A 20,037-nucleotide genomic window follows, 5' to 3' on the forward strand; every position below is an offset into this window, starting at 1 on the left:
TCTATATATATATATATATAAATGGATTTTTGTCTGTCTGTCTGTCTGATTCTCATGGACTCGGAAACTACTGAACCGATCGACATGAAAATTGGTATGTAGGGGTTTTTGGGGCCGTGGAAGGTTTTCATGATAGTTTGAGACCCCTCCCCCCTCTCTAATGGGGGGGCTGCCATACGAATGAAACACAAATTTCTACATTACTCGAGGATTAATCAAGCATATGCAACCAAATTAGGCATCTGGAGCTTTTAGAGCACAATAAATGTTTCTATGGTGGTTAGACACTCCACCCTTCTCCCTAAGGAAGGGCTGCCATACAAATGAAGCACACATTTTTTCATTACTCGAGAATTAATCAATCAAACGAAATCAAATTTGGCATGTGGAGGTTTTAAGGTGCAATACATGTTATTTACGGTGGTTAGACACTCCACTCCCTCTCTAAGGGAGAGCTGTCATACAAATGAAACTCAAATTTCTGCATTACTCGAGAATTAATCAAGCAAATGACACCAGCAGTGAGGAATTAATAAGATTCCTGCCGTGAAGCACGTGACCGACTGTTGCTTATCGGTCCTCCCCCAACAGCTCACGCAGGTGAGTGTGGACACGATTCGGCCGACAGTGGCTGACACAATGTAGTTTTGAAGAAATCAAATTATCTAAAATCTGTCAGTGTCCATGTGCCAAATGAAACGTCCCATACCAGAAAAAACAAAAGAAAAAAACCAAGTAGTGGACCAAAATACAAATAATAAATATGAAAAAACTAACATTTAGTTCAGCAAATATAAGCTTGAAGTGTAGGAGAATCGGTAGGAATGTGTTGATTAGAGCCAAACTCGAGGAAATATTTGTCCGATTTAGGACTGTCTTTATTCTATCATATTTTCTGTATAAAACATTTATTCCATGTAACGGCGCAACATGTTATTGACAAGATGCTGAAAAATCTTGAACTAAAATTGTGTCTGAAAATAATCTGATGTTACAATGATGAGTTTTGTTAGAAATACTAGGAATTTTATAGTAAAAAGTGAATTGAACGGAGACGAATGGATGATCAATCAATGAACAGTTCTGCGATTGGACCCATGAACTAGCTCATAGTATGAAAACGTGAATGTTTGGAGGTATTGATAACAAAAAAAAAACAAATTTTTCGCGGGACGAAGTTTGCCGGTCAGCAAGTTAAAAATAAAATTAAATTATTTCAGGAAACTTGAGAAGCGTCGCTAATATGGAAAATGTTATTCAATTTATTTTAGACCAACAGATTTTCTCTCCAGCCTAACGAGTCTACAATACCCAGCAATCAAGCTCTGTTGTTAGCGTATGTTCGGAATATTAAAGAAGAAAACGTGTACCGAAAAATGATTTTTGATACATACAGTAACGTCTCCATTATATATCGCTCAAATAAAAAAAATTTCGCGTGATATAATTGAAACGTGGCATATTCGAAACAGATCTTTTCTTCTAATGAAAATTCTGATTTTCTTTATTCTTTCAACATTATTTTTCATGCGGTATGCAAAATGTATTGAACCATATTTATTAAATTGTTTATCACATGAGCACATGTGGTGCTCCCGTGGCCGATTGGTTAACGTCACACCGGGGGTTCGGGTTCGGAATCATAAACAAGGTTGACAGAGAAATTTTACTTGCTTAAACTAAACAATTGTTCGGCACCTATTTGCTTTCAAAATTTGATGATTGTGTGGTGCTCCCGTGGCCGAATGCTTAGCGTCCCACATTATCATGTCGGGGGTTCGCGTTCGATTTCCGTTCTGGCCAGGAGTTTTTCGTCAAAGAAATTTCTTCCGACTTGCACTGTGATCGCGCGTAATCTAGAGCTTGCCACTCCAGAATACATTCAAGGCGCTACATCCGGCATAGAAATCTCAACATGGAACTACTAATAAAAATGACGCTAGTAATACCTACTTTGAGAAGGCAAAAGTTCCACTGGGAACGTTAGTGCCATCCAAGAAGAAGAAGGTTAACAAAATGTGCTGTCAGGACTCAGACATAAAAAACATTCTTCATGTTTACATGTTTTAAAATACTTGATTAATGCTCAAATCATAATTTTCAGTTCTTGAAACTATCCATTGTCCGAAAGTCAACCGAGTTTTCACCGCAAATTGTATCTAACGTTTTTGAAGATCTAACCTCTGTTTAAAATTAACTTAACTTAAACGACACAGATACTAAAAAATAGAGGCGATTTTTTTCCTGTTAGTGAATATCTTTCGAAGAAATAACAGCTGTTTACAGCTGACTGCATTTTCCTCTAAAGTAAAATAAATAATTCTACCTAAAGCAGCATATTTTGTATTTATACTGTTCGCAATTTTGATAATCTCCTATAGCATTTTTTGCGACTTTCTTTGTGTCACTGTATTTTAGTTCCTTGAAAATGTCAAGCTTTTCCGTGATGTTATCAAATTAGAATTCTTATAATTAAAACAATTATGTCCAAATTTCAGGTATATTTGGCATGTAATTTCACACAATGAAAAAGAATGTCGCTCGGAATAACCCATATTTGTTGATTCAGATTATGAGTATTACTTATGAAAGTAATACTCGGAGCTCTCAAATTAAATAGATGTTATACGCTATAAATTACGCAGTAAGAAAATTTTCCGTAATCACCTTGAATACGGCTACAATTGGCACGAATGCTTGAACATATTTTCTCTGTTTAGTTCTCATGTTTAGTTCAATAATATGACGAGAAATCGAACTTTTCATATTATTTTTTATGTTTCGAGATATGTGATTTAAGCGAAAAAAATTAGTGATAAATTCGAGAGGAACATAAACGAGACGTTTTAAAAACACACAGTGATGTAATCGAGACATCTGACATATGAATGCTGATACCAGAAGAGAATCGATCTTTCAGGCCGTGGAATGGTTTTCTTCTACCAACAAAGCTATTCCATGGAAGAACATTGTGACTGACGGTGCACCATCTATGGTTGGTCGTCATCGTGGTTTTACAGCTTACTCAAAGTTACAACTGCGTGAGGTACTGGTCATCCACTGCGTGATTCACAGACAGCATTCAGTCGCAGAAAATATTGGCGCTAGATCGCATCCGTCTTTACAATATGTTATAAGTGCTATCAATATGCTTCGAAACAATTCTTTGAACTCTCGATTATTTGTTCTGTTTTATGAGAAAAACGACGAAATCTTCACTTGGTTACTTCTACTCGCTGGATTTCTTTGACCATCAAGAAGTTCTTGCTTAGCAAGATTTTCAGCTTTTTTACATTTGTGTTTCAGCTGCAGGGCACGATCCCAACTTGATTGAAACTACACTGGAGTCGCTTTTTACGCGGGGGATACGTGCCGCGTAAAGAAAACCGCGTTAAAGAAAAGCCGCGTAAATTCCAAAATCCGCGTAAAAGAAAACCGCGTAAATTCCAAAATCCGCGTAAAAAAAACCGCGTAAATTCCAAAATCCGCGTGAAATAAAACCGCGTAAAAATAAACCGGGTGAATTTTAAAATCCATATAAAAATCTAACAAACAGTGAATTATTGATTAAAAATGAAACTCATATTTTAACAATTGATTAACTGATTTTTTTTTGTATGCTGTAATCATGATATCTGTATTTCCTTTTATTTCTCAGCTACTAATCAGTGATACAATACAAACTTATTTCGTGAAAAGTGACATCAATCAGCACATTGAATTCATACGCGTTTGATACGTGCTGCGTGAAAAAAACCGCGTAAATATCGAAACCCGCGTAAAAATAAACCGCGTAAAAAAAGCCGCGTAAAATAAAACCGAGTATAAAAAAAACGCGTAAAAAGCGACTTCAGTGTATATCAATAATATCGGCCTTTTTGGCAAAACTTTAAAAACAAAATTTGAGCAGAAAAATTTTTGCAGAAAATAATAATCACAGCTTCCGCATTTGTCAGAATTATCACAAAAGCTTCAAGTTTTACTTTTCAGGTATTTCTATATTTTAAAATTCTTCAATGAATAATTAATCCGTACTATATCACAGCCATGGAATGAGCCAAGATGATAATGCAAGAAAAGTATCATCAGCACAGATGAGGAGCTCAAGCAGGAGTACAACCAAATTGTCATAAGTTCTGGTTACAACGCAACATTGAAACACATTGCTGAAAAATATCTTCTCGATATCCTGTCGAAAAAGGCTCCAGTGTGGTTACAAACAACCCGAAACCGAAAGAATCATTTGAAAATCAACGAACGCGGATATGATGAGAAAATAATGTCAAGTTTACTCATTGAAATAACTGCAATGTTTCTAAATTGATAATGATTTAGTTTGAAAAAAAAAATCGTGGGGTTGTATCCGAGACATGACCGCTAAGGACGCACAACTATGCAATCTTTTTTTTGAAATTTGTTGCTTTATCAAGGCTTGCGTGGTTTCGTAGAATCATTTCGAGAAGCAACGATTTCTTCTTGCCTCTGCGAGTACAATACACTAATTGGTCATTTGTCGCAATTTGTAATGAGATGCATCAAATATTCTCTTTTCGCTATCCCCCTTCGTTGTTTCTATTCTAGCGGCTGCATAAGTTGCCCGTTATTGCCCGAAACACAAATTTCTGCATAATTCGAGAATTAATCAAGCAAATGAAACCAAATTTGGCAAGTGGAGATTTTAGGGTGCAATAAATGTTTTTACGGTGGTTAGACACTCCACCCCCTCTCTAAGGGGGGCTGCCATAAAAATGTAACACAAATTTCGGCATAACTCGAGAATTAATCAAGCAAATGAAACCAAATTTGGCAAGTGTAAATTTGTCATGCGAATAATTTAGGGTACACGAAACGTTTCCATGGTGAATAGACACTCCTCCCCTCTCTCTGAGGGTACCATAAAAATATTACACATACTTCAACCAAAAATATTCCAACCAAACATGACAATTGAAAATTTTCGGAAAACTCTGAAGGAAAAAGGAAAAATTCGGAAAATTAAATTCCCATATGTTCTACAATTACATAGTGACAAGTGCTGTTTGATGTTTGCGCTAGCGTAAATGATCTTTGTTCGAAAGTGGAAATGGATTTTAATGTAATGAAACGCACTCTTATATCTTCTTCCAATAACAAAGTATCGCCGAATGTGTTGATAAGAGCAAAACTCGAGAGAGGAATTGACCGATTTAGGACTGTGTATTTTCTGTATCAAACTTTTTTTCCATGTAACGGAGAAACATGTTATTTACAAGTGGTTGAAAAATCTTGAACGAGAATTGTGTCTGGAAATAATTTGATATTATAATGATGAGTTTTGTTAGAAATACTAGGAATTATATAGTAAAAGTTAAATTCAACGAGGTCGATTAGAAGATCAATCAATAAACAGTTCTGCGGTTGGACCCATGAACTTGCTCATAGTAAGGAAACGTGAGTGTTTGAAGGTATTGATAACAAAAAACAAATTTTGGGCGGGACAAAATTTGCCGGGTCAGCTAGTCTTATATAAAAAACAAAGGTTTTTTTGCCCGTCTGTATAACTCATCATCACGAGGCAACTGCTGGTCAGATTTGAGCTGTCTTTATATCGTTGTGTTCGTCTCCACCCAGATTGGAATGATCGAATAAATTTGAGAATATTGAACGAATATAAATATGGAAATTCTAAAAAATCGATTACGCATAAGACAAATGTCGTGCCAACTCGTCTTACGGGTTGGCAACACCATCCCAGCTAGCAGCGAAACGTTGTGGGTGTAAACACATAGGTCTTTTAAGCAACTTTGCATACTTGAAATATTCGAAAAAAACTGTCTAGTTCTAGGACAAAAAGTTCGTAGGTCTGATAGATTTTGTGTGAGAATGTTTTTGAAATTTTGAGTTTTTTTTCAACTTTTTTCGAAAAATATAACTTTCAAAACTATAAGATCTACAAAATGAATCAAATGTAGGAAATTATTTATGTTTTATTTTTATATATTTATTTAAAAATGCCAAGCAAACCTTTGAATGAAAAAGAATCATAAAAAAATATTTTGAAAATCAAAATTTATTTTTCTTGAAAACATGTTTTTTTTAAATTCTGAAAAAAAAAAGATATGAATGACGCATATAATTCTCAACAAGTTTTCCGAACAACAGCTTTTTCATGTTTGTCTTTGAAAAATTACTTTAAATGTTTAATTCGTAACATTTTCATGTATAAATTACTGCGATTAACATGCTCTGCTAACTTTTTTCCTTTTAGAAACATATAAAAAATGTGTCCATCGCGAGATTTTACACACAAAAATTTAACGAGTAAAACATTATTTTTTTACTAGTTCTCCATACAAAATTGCATTATAATCCACAAACTATAAAAGATAGAAAGTTGACGTCTTCGGCGAAAGTTCACATTTTAATAAGATCTAAAGCTTTGTTCTTCTTCTTCTTCAATGGCACTAACGTTCCTAGAGGAACTTCGCCGTCTCAACGTAGTATTACTTGCGTCATTTTTATTAGTACTTAGTTGAGATTTCTATGCCAAATAACACGCCTTGAATGCATTCTGAGTGGCAAGTTCTAGAATACGCGTGATCACAGTGCAAGTCGGAGGAAATTTCTTTGACGAAAAATTCCCCCGACCAGAACGGGAATCGAACCCGAACATCCGGCATGTTAGTTATGACGCTAACCACTCGGCCAAAGGAGCACGCTTTGTTGAATACACTATATCGCTATCTTGACTTAAGACAAAATTAGGATTATTTGTATGTTTTTCAAAGAAAACATGAAAAAAAAGTTATTAGAAAAGCTTTTTCCCTGTAAAAGTGCCCATCTTCCGATGTATGGACGACTTGTTGGAAATTGTAAGAGCTATTCATATTATTTTTTATCGAGAATTGAAAAAAAATCGTTTTGGAAAAAAATAAATTTTTATTTTAAAATATTTTTTTTTTCAGCGAAATGTTTTTTTTCAAAACAAAAAATGGTATTTTTTTATACAATTTCCTACATTTCATCCTTTGAGTATAATTATTTGGCTTTTTTTTCGATGAGTAGTCTAATTCTGTTTTGAATATTTCAAGTATGTAAAGTTGCTTAAATGACCAATGTCTTTACACCCAAAACGTTTCATTCATTTGGCTTGGAGTTGCTTCATTCAATAACGATAATAGTGTCAACCCATTGCCCAATGGTCCAGAAGATGCATTTGAGTGGAAATTAGCATTTAGCGCTCGACAGTTATTCTCTAGACAAAAACGGTCTTAGACAAAGTTGTTACCTAGAGCGCTCACTTTTATGTTATCAAAAACAAGGTGACCAAAATTGTCGATGAAATAAAAAATTTTAAATTCTTATCTTTATAGATAGAGGTAAACATAGTTCGACAATGTTGTTGTCCTAGTTATTTGTGACATCTTTGTAGAACAAAGTTTTTTTTCTATCTCTTGAAATAACCGATATAGCACTTTTTTTCTAAGTTACGTTAGGGTCACCATAAAAAAAAAACTGTTTTTGGCTTTAATTTTTATATTTTAAATTCTACAAGCAAACTGTCTTCGAAAGACTTTTAGAGCATACTAAAACAAACATTTTGCGATGCAGAACTTGTGAATATCTCAACTTCACTCAAAGTTATTGATATTTCTTCCCAAAAAAAACGCTCTTGTTCCTCTTTTTGGGGCAAACATAAACAAAGTTTAATGGCGACATTTTAAAGAGCATATTTTACTCTACATGATGTGTGATTTTCAAAACTATGTTATATTTCGTGTTGAGTAAAATCATCAATAACTTCGAGTAGGATTGAGATATTGACAAATTCTGCATCGCAAAATGTTGGTATTGATAGGCTCTAAAAGTCGTACGAAGACTGTTGAAACCGCTGGGCACAAATTCCGAATCCAGGATTCCCAAAAACGTCAAAGACGCCGCACAAGATACCAACTGATTAGGCATAACGAAACCAGATTAATTAGAACGCTAAAGGAAACAACAACTCTTTGTTCGATCGATTTGTTTAAAATATTTCGTTAAATTTTTGATATTGGAAAAGGTATATTCTAGCTATCAACTAGTATAAATTATAAATATCTATACGACTGGTAAACCGTGAATCCTGAACATACCGTTATTGATATGTTCTTAAAATAAATATTTTGGATTCGTCAATATACGACAATTGAACTATTATCGGAGATTTGCACACGCGGTTTGCAGTTCGATATATGTAATCGGAAATTAGTTCTGTAAGTTGTTGAAATGTATTTTTTTATTATAATAATAAATTCAAAAAAATGAATTTCAGTTTGAGCTGAATAAAACGAACTGCTTCAAAAAACTACGTTTTTACTGAACTGATACTCCGAACAAAGATAGTTTTGATGTAGAATTTTAAATGTAAAAGTTAAAGCAAAAAAACGTTTTTTCATGGTCACCCTAATGTAACTTAGAAATAGCGCTAAATCGATTATATTAAAAGCTAGAAAAAAAACTTTGTTCTACAAAGTTGTTTAAAATAACTGGGGCTACAACATTGTTAAACTATTTTTATCTCTATCTATAAAGATAAGAAAGTTAGATTTGTTATTTCATCGACAATTTTGGTCACCCTACTTTTGACAACATAAAAATGAGCGCACTATCATGCGTAACAACTTTGTCGAAGACAGTTTTTGTCTAAAGAACAAATATCTCCCACAAAGTTGGTTTCAGCGCTTCCTATCTAAGTTGCATTAGGGTAACCATGAAAAAATGGTTTTTTTTTACTTTAACTTTTATATTTAAAATTCTACATCAAAATGGTCTTCGTACGACGTTTAGAGCCTATCAACATTTTGCGATGCAGACTTTGCCAATATCTTAACCCTGCTCAAAGTTATTGATGGGTTTTGATTCAAAAAACTCATGATTTCAATTTTAATTTACTCAAACAAAAAAAAAATATAGTTTTGAAAATCACATATTATATAAAGTGAAATTTGTTCTTTCTATTTCCGTCTACAAACATTTCTTATGTTTTCCCCAGAAAGAAAGATGATAAACAAATAAATAGAGCGTGTTTTCTTGGAAGAACTATCAACAACTTTGCGTAAAGTTGAGATATTGACAAGTTCTGCATCGCAAAAAGTTTGTATTAGTAAGTTCTAAAATTCTTTCGAATACAGTGTGTATGTAGAATTTTAAATATAGTGCAAAAAAAGTTTTTTTTAATGGTGACCCTAACGTAACTTAGAAAAAAGGCGCTATATCGGTTATTTCAAAAGATAGAGAAAAAATTGGTTTTACAAAGATGTCTCAAATAACTGGGACTACAACATTATCGAACTATGTTTACCCTTTATCTATAGAGATAAGAAAGTTAGATTTTTTATTTCATCGAAAATGTTGGTCACCCTATTTTTGGCAACATAAAAATGAGCGTTCTATCATATGTAACAACTTTGTCGAAAACAGTTTTTGTTTAGAGAATAACTGTCGAGCTCTAAATGCTAATTTCCACTTAAATGCATCTCCTGGACCACTGTGCATTGGTCTAAAAACTTCCAAACTAGATTAGTTATTCTGTTGATAATCACATGAAAGAATTTATTTTAGTTCAGTAACGTTCAGCATATTTCAGATGTTTTCCTACACTTTTATGTTGATTTCAAATTATGTTATCCCAAATAAAAATAAATTCTTTTATCTATCTTCCTGCGATATCATGAGTGTACCTCGCTCCCTCTTCCGCCTTCCGCCGAAAATTGCGCGTCGAGGCAGCAAGATATATGTTTTTATATGTTCACAACAAGATCCAGAGTATCATATAATGTAATTATGCTGTGATAATAATAGCACCTGTATACGTGTGCCGGTATACTTACTATTTTTGCTTCCTTCATCTTCTCGCGCTGTGATGCCTTTTTTCTCCCTCCCCGCGGTGTGATCCGCTCGAATTGCAACTAGCGTGAAAAAAAAAGAAAACTTTGTTATATCAGTTGAAAAATAACATGACTCCACACAAGACAATGAATTCCACGACGCTGCGGCTAAGACAAACAGCGGGCGAGTTCTCGGGCAAACAATGGCTCCGAGAGGTCGCGCAAGAAACTGTACAATAACACATATATATGTAACGACTACGTGAGGGAGTCAGAATGTGGGAGTTGTTGTTTTTAAAATTCAATTGTTTAGCTCGACAACAAATGCGAACATGGCCCAGGCCCAATATTGCACTCGCGGCTCAACGAGTAGAGGGAGAAAAAAAAAACAAAACAAGAATGATAACAAGCATAACCACCTCCACCGCCGTCACAAAATATACCTTCGACAGCGCGCTAAGCCCCCAGCATATCAAGACCTTGCACGGTCGTGGCATTAACGAAATGTGATATCTTAAAGCAGCAAGCCAGATTTAGCAATAGTTATGGTCAACGGTGATTCGCCCGACTTAAGTGAGTCGTTAGTCGTTGCACTCGCGAATAATCATATTGAATTCCAACTCCTAACATAAATGTGAACGTCTTTCATCTTCCTGTGAGAACAGCAACAGATGTTTTGCGTTCTTTCTATCATCGTTATTTTGCATGGCCGCATGAATAATAAGAGAGTATCAAAGTTGATTCAATTCTAATCGGAATTGTTCCAACAAAACAGCAAACAATAATAAAAATAATAACATAATAATAATAATGCGTAACGCGCCTGGAAAAACAGTTAATTTTCTCGTTATATGCATACACAGCCATTCAAACAACACTCCTGCACGGAGTGCTGCCAATCCAATCCGCTAATAGCTGATTTCCGTTTTTTTTCTCTCTCTCTTCTCGATTTTCCTGCAGCTTCCCGTTTGATGCCACTGCTGCTGGGGCTGCTGATAGTGGTACTGGTTGGACCGCCGCCTGCAACCGCTGATAAAACGATGGACACCCGGGAGGGCGAGGATGTGACGCTCAAGTGCCGCTTCAACGAGCATTATTCCGATCGTGAATATTCATACTACTGGGCCCGCCAGAGCCTCAACAAGTACGACAACGTGGCCATCAAGGCGGACACCTTCAACCAGAACTACAAGTGAGTATTATGGGTGTCATCCTTCTGCTCGCCCCCCATCCCAGGGTTACTACCGACCGGTACCGTGTTTCCTTGTCAATGTGAAACCGGTGAGATATCGAATGCATTATTCGCGAAGATCATACATTCATTTCACCACACGTTTTTTTTTTGCCATGAAACTTGAAGAATTTCGATATGGCTTTCCATGAGTGATGAGTTTGGATTCCTTGATGCCAAAAATGGTAAGAAGGCCACCCAACAGCCATCGCCATTTGCTTCTTATATTGATGATAGCCGAGGCGTTAATTGAGTTTCGGATAATTGCTCCAGTGTGAATGAAATTAAGTGCTCTTGAGTTTTTTGCGATATAATGACATTGTTTTGAAACAACAACAAATCGAAATGAGTGGGATTGCAAAACAATACACATAGAGAATGTTCTTTCTCTTAGTTTTTTTTTTCCTAAAAAGAGCGGAAGTCAGTCTTAGTAATAAATATTGAAATTCTCAACCCAAAGAATCCGGAGGTGTGTTGACTTCAATCCAATCTGTGTGGATTTATTGCCAGATACATTCCAAACACTACCAATTTGTCTTGTCACTTGTACCTTTTTTCAAATTGTACCTTATACCCTTGAACTCGTTGAACCTAGACACTAATTATATTAGACACTGTACCAATCGTTGCTTATTCTAAAGATCATATAAACTTTGAGCGATTTGAAAAGTATAGAACATCCAGCATACATTACCAACGTTGTGTTAGTGAACTCTACTGATGATGAAATGTTCTGTTGCCTATACCTGGGATTTTAATTAGCCTTGGATGGTTATCAAATCAGACTATCATCGTATCTTCATATATTTTATGTGCCATCGTGATTTGAGAAATTTGCTGAAATTCATATGTGGCTAGAAGCTCAAAAGAAATCAGAGTTTAGATCCTTCAAACTGTTAAAGTAAATATTAGGTCCAGTAATGACTTCAGCGAAATTTTGATCTAAATCAACAAAACAAAACAGTTGAAGATGGTTGATTGATGATTCATTCTTGCCCTCGCGAGAACAATACACAAGTTGGCCATATATCACAAGTTGTTCCTTTATGTTGATGTATGCATTATCAACATTATCACGGCTGTCTTTTTCTCAGCTGACGTACCCTCGGTCACAAGCGATTTTATTTTGTTCTACCAGAACCCTTATTGCATATTTCTCAACCACTTCTTTTAACAACGGAAGAAAAATAATGTGTGCGTGTGTTACCAAAATTCCGAAGCGCTCTCGGCCAGACGATATGAGTGGTCGACGCAGTGCTTCCACCATGGAAAATTGCATCTCTATGTGTGTTGGATCGATGGCAGTGAAGCGGAGGATCTGGCTCTGGCGTACGATTCATCGGTGGAAGCGTGCATCAGGGCGCTTGAACTTGCAAGTCTTCAGCGGAAACTCTTTGAGAAAAATAGTTCTGAGGAGAACTGATAAATTAAACTGTTCTGCTTGGTATTCGTTTTAATAAAATACTTTGCGACAGCATCGAAACATAAACACACGCGTTGTATTTTAGTTCAAGTTGTGACAGGGAAATTGAATTATTGCTGCTCTGCTACCGCTCCTATTTCAGTGTAGGACTACGTTTTTTCTGTACTGGGCACAAGGTTTTGAACACTAATACCTCATTGTCGACTGAACAACGCGATATGATAATCACTCCATTCGCAAAATGAAAGGTCTACGAGTGATTTTCGTTGATTATTGACTCAAAATCATGTTTAGCATAGCTTTGAAAACAAACTATTGAAACAACAATCTTCCAGATTAGAAATTTTTGAGATCTCAAAAATTTCAAAAATCGCTAAAATGTCAAAAATCTCCGAAAATCTTGAAAACTTTGTGAACGGGGATTCGGATAATTTAACCACCATGACGTTCGTATTACAACTGACTCCGTTTATTTTTCAATCTCCTAACATATATACATGTCTCTTACATCTATTGCTTCCTCGGATTAGACTTAGAAAGCGAACTCGCAATCAGTTCGCTTCTCAAAGTATAGATAAAAACTCTATCGTAAAACTAGACCACACGCAAGGATGGTGCGTGGGAAATGTATTTATTTACGCTCGAACGTCTCGATCCTATCGTAAACTTATCCAAAACAAACCGAACTATAGATTTTACGATCCGTAGGCAAAGATCGTGCGTGGGAAATGTATGTTTATTTTTTCCTCGATAATAAACGTGAATCTGTTATTCTGGGGTCGCTGCATTCGTAAGTCTAAAAAATCTTGGGAACATTGAAAAACCTCAAAAAAATTTAAAAAAAATCCGAAAATGAAATAAATCAAGAACCTTGTAAATCCTGAAATCTCAAAAATCTTTAAAGTCTTGAAAATCCCAAAAATCTTGTAAATCTGAACAAATCTTAAAAAACTTGAAAATTCCGAAAATCTCGTAAATCCAAATAAACTAGAGCACATCGAGCATTAGCTATCCAGAAAATCTAGAAAATCTCGAAAATCTTGGAAATCAAAATCTCTAAAATATCGAAAATCTAAAAATCGAAATTATCAAAAACATCAAAAATTTTAAAAATATCAAAATCCTGAAATTTCTACAAACTCGAATACAGGGCAACTTCGATGTAACGTACATTTCACTTTCAAAATTGTACGTTGTATCGAATTGTACGTTATATCGAAGCATAATAAAGAACTCAGAAACATAGCTCATATTACGTTATTGCGATGCTGTATGGATAGAGTTAGTAGATGATCATGACAAAATCCAACTAGAAGGTGAAGCCAACCTTTTGTTTGTGTTTCCCTTCATACTGTTGATTGAGGGTTAATAGATAAAATGACCGCTTACTTGTTAAGAAAAGAAAACATTTTCCCTGTGACAATGCCTTTTTCCGATGTAAAAACAAATATATTTTTGAGAAAAATTAATTTCAATTTTTTAAATAATTTCTTAGCGTATTTTTGACATTTTTTTGTATTTTTTTATGAAAGATTACATTATTTCCTATATTTCATTCTATGACTAAAATTTTGAAGGTCTTGAAGTTTTGAAGTTAATTTTTTTCGAAAAAATTTAAAAATAACTTAAAATTTTGAAAAGAAACTGCTGAAAAACTATAAGAACTACATACATAATCAGACAATGAAATATAGGAAATTGTTAAGGTTTCATTGAAAAATAGTAGACTAATTTTCAAAAAAAAAAAATATTTTGAAAATTAAATGTTTTCCTCAGAAACATTCATATATGAATATTCCATACAACTACCACAAATCTCCCATACGTTGGAAGGACACTGTTACTTTTAGTAATTTTTGAGAAAATTAAAAAAATACGTTTTTGAGAAGAATCAATTTGAGTCTCTAAAATATTTTTTTCTTCAGTGTAATTTTATTGATGAATATTTTTTACATGAAAAATTAACCGATTTCCTACAAATCATTCTCACCAGTGTTGCCCGAAGAAGAAAATGTAATGATCGTGACAAGTTCGCAGGTTTACGAAAGGTTTGCTGTTTGACTTAATTTAATAATTATTGCATAGCCATATGCTGTTCAAAACATAATAACATTCATGAACAAACATTTACGGTCATATATGAAAATTCATTCTCTGACCAACATTTTGTAAGTATCATAGTTTTGGAGTTGGAAAATTTTGTAAAAAATAAAAAAAAAACTTTGGCCCTTTCCAAAAAGTACACCCAAAATTGATTTTTAGCTCATGCTTTATCATCCCGATTTATGACATTAAATGAGACATAACATAACAGAAAATGTCATGACTCAAAAATACTGGTAAGCATTTGTATAATATACATGGTACAGCAATATAAGATTAATACGAAAATAATAGCGAAACAAAAGACAAATAAGCTTTCCGCATGCTTTGCCACATACACGACCCAGACCGAGATAGATATTGTTCTCCTTCATGCGCTCCTTTTCTACTCTTAGAAAACATCTCCCAACTTCATTTTATAATCAGGTGCAATATTATCACGTATTTGCTGAACAACTTCTTAAGCACCATTAGCCATGTGAATAGCGTGGTCGAGTAAAATAGCTTCGCATTCCAGCCGGCCTTGGTTCGATCCCCTTGACGTCGTATGGACTTTTCTTTGGCACAATCCCAAATGAAATGAGAAAAGAAAACAGAAAGAGATGTCTGCTCTCGCATATATAAAGACCATTTTTAAGCTTTTAAAATAGCTCATTATTTGCGCATTTGACTCTCTAGCACACGGATTGGCATCATTTCTGCCAAAGATGACATGTTTTCTGCCAACGCTAGTTTGGGTGTAGTCTAATTCTTTTTCGGAGATTTGTAGCAGTATGCAAAGTAGCTGAAATGCCAATGTCTTCACACCCATCACGTTTCACTGTAATCTGTGATGATCCGGATTCGTCTATTGGAAATGTGTACGTTATATCGAATGACGTTATATTGAGGGTACGTTATATCGAGGGTACTTTACATTGAAGTTTCCCTGTATCTAGAAAATTTTGAACACATCTAAAAAATCTAGATGTTTTAATGAATCTGAAAAATCTCGTAAATCTAATAAATCCAATCTCGAGAATTATAAAACTCTTTAAAATTTGAAAATTTCAGAAATCTCAAGAATCTCGAACACAATCTCTAAAACAACAAAAACTCTAAAAACTCTCAGAAATGTCAAAAACTCAAAAATTCGAAAAATCTAAAAAAAAACTCAAAAATCAAAAGATCTTGAAAATCAGGATACCGGCAAAAATTTCAAAAATCTTGGAAATGTCAAAAATCTTCAAATTTTGGAGGTCTAATAAATCCAGAAGATCTCGCAAATCTTAAAAACTCGGTCATCTTAAGAATCTTCAAAATCTTGAAAACCTTGAAAATCAAAAAAATCTTGTAAATCTCAAAAATCTTAAAAACAGTGACATTTCGTGAATCTCGTAAATCTAAATAAAACTCAAAAATCTCATGTATCCAGAAAATTTAGAAAACCTCGAAAATCTAGAAAATCTTATAAATCTCGTAAATCTTCAAAATTTTCAAAATCTCCAAAATCTCGAAATTTTTGCACTTCAGAAATCTGAAAATTTTAAATCTAGAAAAAAACAAATCTCGAAAACCTTGAAAATCTCAACAATCTTGAAAATCTTCATACTATCAACAATCTCTAAAATCATGAACATTTTAGAAATCTCGATCCAGATTGCCACGAGGCATGAACACATGCAGTATATTAATCTTATATTTACATCTCAGCTGCTTAACAAGATAATCATTACTTCAGTGATCTCTAGGCGGTATTTTCGAGGTTCCTTGTGTGATCCAATCACAGGTATTTTCCAGTGAACAAGACGCGTTTTGACAGAAGAGTAGCGTCTATCGCTATCGCTCTTTCCTTACTTCCAGACATCCTTGAGCAATGCCCTAAGCAATCAACCATTAGTGATGATATCGTAAATCGGTCTTACGTTTACTCGACCTCCTTTCGCAGGACATATATTGGGCAACCAACGGGTCTGCCAGTTTTATTTGGTCGGCAGTTGCCCCCAATAACGTATCGATCGTTACAGTTGGAAGATTCTCCGCTATCGTGGGCATTACAAGAAAGCTCATATCTCGAGGAAACTCTTCCCTTCAACAAAGACTCCTGTTTCAGAGTCTTTTGCTTTGGATTTTCTTAGGGTGTTTTTGGTATTTTAAACGATATTGGTAAAAAATTTGTAGTCGATGCGCAAGTCAATTGGCGTCTTCGATGAAAACCTGTGTAAATTGTTGATCATTGAACATTATAGGATTCTCGAATGCATCAATGTTAAGGTGAAAGTCATAACGATATTAGCGCTTTATTAGTGTTGTTATCATTTTGTACACTCTTCGGAAAGGCTGTACCAAGAATGTCGTAAACAGTCGGTAGTTTCGCATCGTGCGAACAAGGTGGTATGTTCGCATCGTCAATTAAACCTTGTTCTTTTCTGCTTTCAGAATTGATCACCGACCGGAGAAGGGCATCTATGACTTGCAAATCCTGAACGTTTCGTACTCGCGCGACAACGGTCGCTACGAGTGCCGTATCAAACTGTTCGGCGATGGCGAGGTCATCTACGAGGACTACTACAATCTGACGGTGCTCACTCCGCCCCAACCGCCGCTAATATTTCCCGGCAGTGAAACTACTGCCACTGAGGATAAAGCCCAAGAACTGACGTGCAGCAGCGTGGGTGGATCTCCCGATCCGATGATTTCGTAAGACAAACAAAAAGCAACTTAACTGAACATACCCTTAATGGTTGTTTTTCTATTGCTTTTATTTTTTCCCCTATCTAGCTGGTATCGTGAGGGCAGCACAACTCCGCTCGCGGCTAATCTCATTACCGGCGGATCCCGGGACATGCAAACCACCAGCACCCTGACAATCATTCCCCGCCGCGAGGACGACAACGCGAAGTTTATGTGCGTCGTCTGGAACCGTGCCCTGCCGGAAGGCCAGCGTCTCGAGACGATTACGACACTGTCCGTCAACTGTAAGTAGCGAACACGTCGTTGTCTTTTTATGGGTAATGCAGCAGCGCACATACCTAGGTGTTGTTGCATCCTTGCTGTCGACCCCGTTGTGTTTATTGTACGTGCAACATCATTCATAATCGATTCGTGTGGCTCAGAGGAAAACGCGGCATCGAGATGACACGATAATCTTGTTGGCAATTGGCGTTTATTCGTCGCGTCTCGCGCTTAAACTATTTGTGGAATGCGGGGATTGATGGCGATATGTCTGACTCATTCGCAAGTCTAGTTCGAGCCGGCAATGACCCAGAAGAGAGTGGATTTTTTATGAATGATATCTGCAGCTTCCGCCGTGGATCGCGTGGGGAGTACAAGAAGTTTGACGAAGATGGAAAAACCCTAGAATGAAGGCAAAGCTTACTCCATTCTAGTTTAAGGGCCTTTAATGCGCCTTGTACCTTTTTCTCGCATTCTTACCTCTTTATACTGAGAATCACTTCGCTAAAAATATGATGATTTTTAACGACGAATTATTCAGACGGCAGAAAATTGGGGCTGTTTTTAGTCAATCATCCTTGTTCAAAACCAGTATTCGATGACATAGTTTAAACACTGAAAAAAATCTGAAGGCCCTGCAGAAAAAAAACTAAACAAAAAGCCATTGCGCTAATAAACCCACAACTCAGTACTTCTTCCCGGTGAGATATTGCATTTCAACAATAATTAAATTTGAAGATTTTTTTCCCCAATTAGCAACACTTCTGGCACGGCGGGGTACAATGTGCTCCCCACCAGAATGTTCTTCATGATTTATACTAACAAAACTACTTCGAAATTCATCACAGTCGTCCCGAGTGCATTGGAATTAATTAGCCAACTTCCGCCGCCGCCATCCTCAGCCTCCCACAGTGAAGTGGTGGCGAGGGAGAAGTGGGAGGTGGGAGCGAAATCGTTGCAGCGCGAGAATGTTCACCAGAACCAAATCAACCCCAAAATAGGACCACCGAATGGGTGGATTTCTACCGCTTTCACGCTTCGAGCGCCACAACGCTCTGTGCACTACACAAATTTTCTCGGTTTCCCTTGGAAAAGCTGACACTTGAAAAAGCGCCGAGCTATTTCCGTTTAACTACACTTTGTGCATCATTTCTCGAAACTGACGAAAACTGTAAATATTTTGCAACTTTTCATCAGCGCGCCCCCGATTCGGTGGTGGGGTAGTTGTTTTTGTCGCGTTGCTGCGGCGCGGGAGGGCAAAGTTTTACAATTTATCCCACCGAGAGAGCTCCGGGAAATGCTGCGCTTCAAAGGGGAAAAAAGCTGTTTTATCGCGGTGGAATTGCACGTGTTTGTTTGCGGGAGTACTCATCGTGTGGCAGGAATTCTGTCGAGTTGTTCGGCCGTGAATTGGTGCGGGAAATTTTCCAGCCGCTGGGGACATGTTCCGGAGGGGGAAGGGATTTTCATTACAATATTGTTCGATATTTTAAGAGAGCGTCTCTATATTTTGTTATGTTGTCGGAATAATAGTGAGAGTTGCGCAATATTGCATTGCTCTTCAACGATATCGTGGTGGAATAAATTCGATTTTTGTTTCATTAGTCGATTTGTAGTTTGGATCCCAAATTATTTGGATAATTTCATTACTGTGCTTGACTGGCTATAAAGTATTTTGCGGACTTCTGTGAAAGTTTCCCAATAGTAGTTAGGGGAACTTTTTGTTTTTTGTAACGTTGTTTTTTTTCAAAGAACTCTCGCTTCAACAGAGATTCGAATATAAGTCATAAAGACTAAAAATAAAACAAAATATTAATTTTGACTAGATATACATTCTGTCAATTCTGAGAATTTGTATTTTTGAAGAACAAGTTCTATTTATCATATAAATCTATACTATCGACTTCACAACAGACCCCTTCTAAAGCAATACACTTTTTCCAATGAACAGTCCAGTCATCGGAACATTTTTTGCATCTGTTTCTAGGAATTCCTTCAGTTCTCGCAGCGTATTCGTTTTTGTATCTTCAACGCTGTCAAAACGGGTCCCACGAAGCGGAAGTTTGAATCTCGGAAATAGGAAAAAGTCAAACGGGACCTTATCTGAAGAGTACGGCACTTGTTCAATCACATTCGTGCTATTTTTAGTCAAAAATTCGTTCACAATGATCGATCTCTCATTTTTCTTAAAAACGTTTTTCTTCAAAATTCTCAAAAACTATATCAATAGCCCTTACAATTTCCAACAAGGCGTTGTGCACAAATTTCGTAACGCTAAAAATCCGAATTTTGAACCCATTCCCACCTACGTAACGCAATTTCCTATTTCTAATACACTGTAAGTAACGCAACCTCGACCCACCCCCCTCCTCCCCTCCTCACAATTTGTGCACGATGCCCAAGTTGTCAGTACACCGGAAGAAGGACACTTCTACAGGGAAAAAGTTTTTCTAACAAAAACTTTCATGTTTACTTTGAAAAAATTACAAATAATCCTA

At 36.0% G+C, this 20,037-nt stretch overlaps 1 protein-coding gene across 4 annotated transcripts in view; it reads left to right on the forward strand.

The window, feature by feature from the left end:
* LOC129775557 (hemicentin-1-like) overlaps positions 1-20,037 on the forward strand; it is a 211,410-nt gene that overhangs the window by 146,143 nt on the left and 45,230 nt on the right. For all 4 annotated transcript variants that reach the window (XM_055780411.1, XM_055780414.1, XM_055780415.1 and 1 more), the window contains 3 exons: positions 10,809-11,040; positions 17,024-17,284; positions 17,366-17,562. In XM_055780411.1, the coding sequence (XP_055636386.1) occupies positions 10,809-11,040; positions 17,024-17,284; positions 17,366-17,562 (690 nt within the window). The remainder of the gene's footprint in view (positions 1-10,808; positions 11,041-17,023; positions 17,285-17,365; positions 17,563-20,037) is intronic.

Source organism: Toxorhynchites rutilus, chromosome 3, assembly GCF_029784135.1.
Source record: "Toxorhynchites rutilus septentrionalis strain SRP chromosome 3, ASM2978413v1, whole genome shotgun sequence".
NCBI lineage: Eukaryota > Metazoa > Arthropoda > Insecta > Diptera > Culicidae > Toxorhynchites > Toxorhynchites rutilus.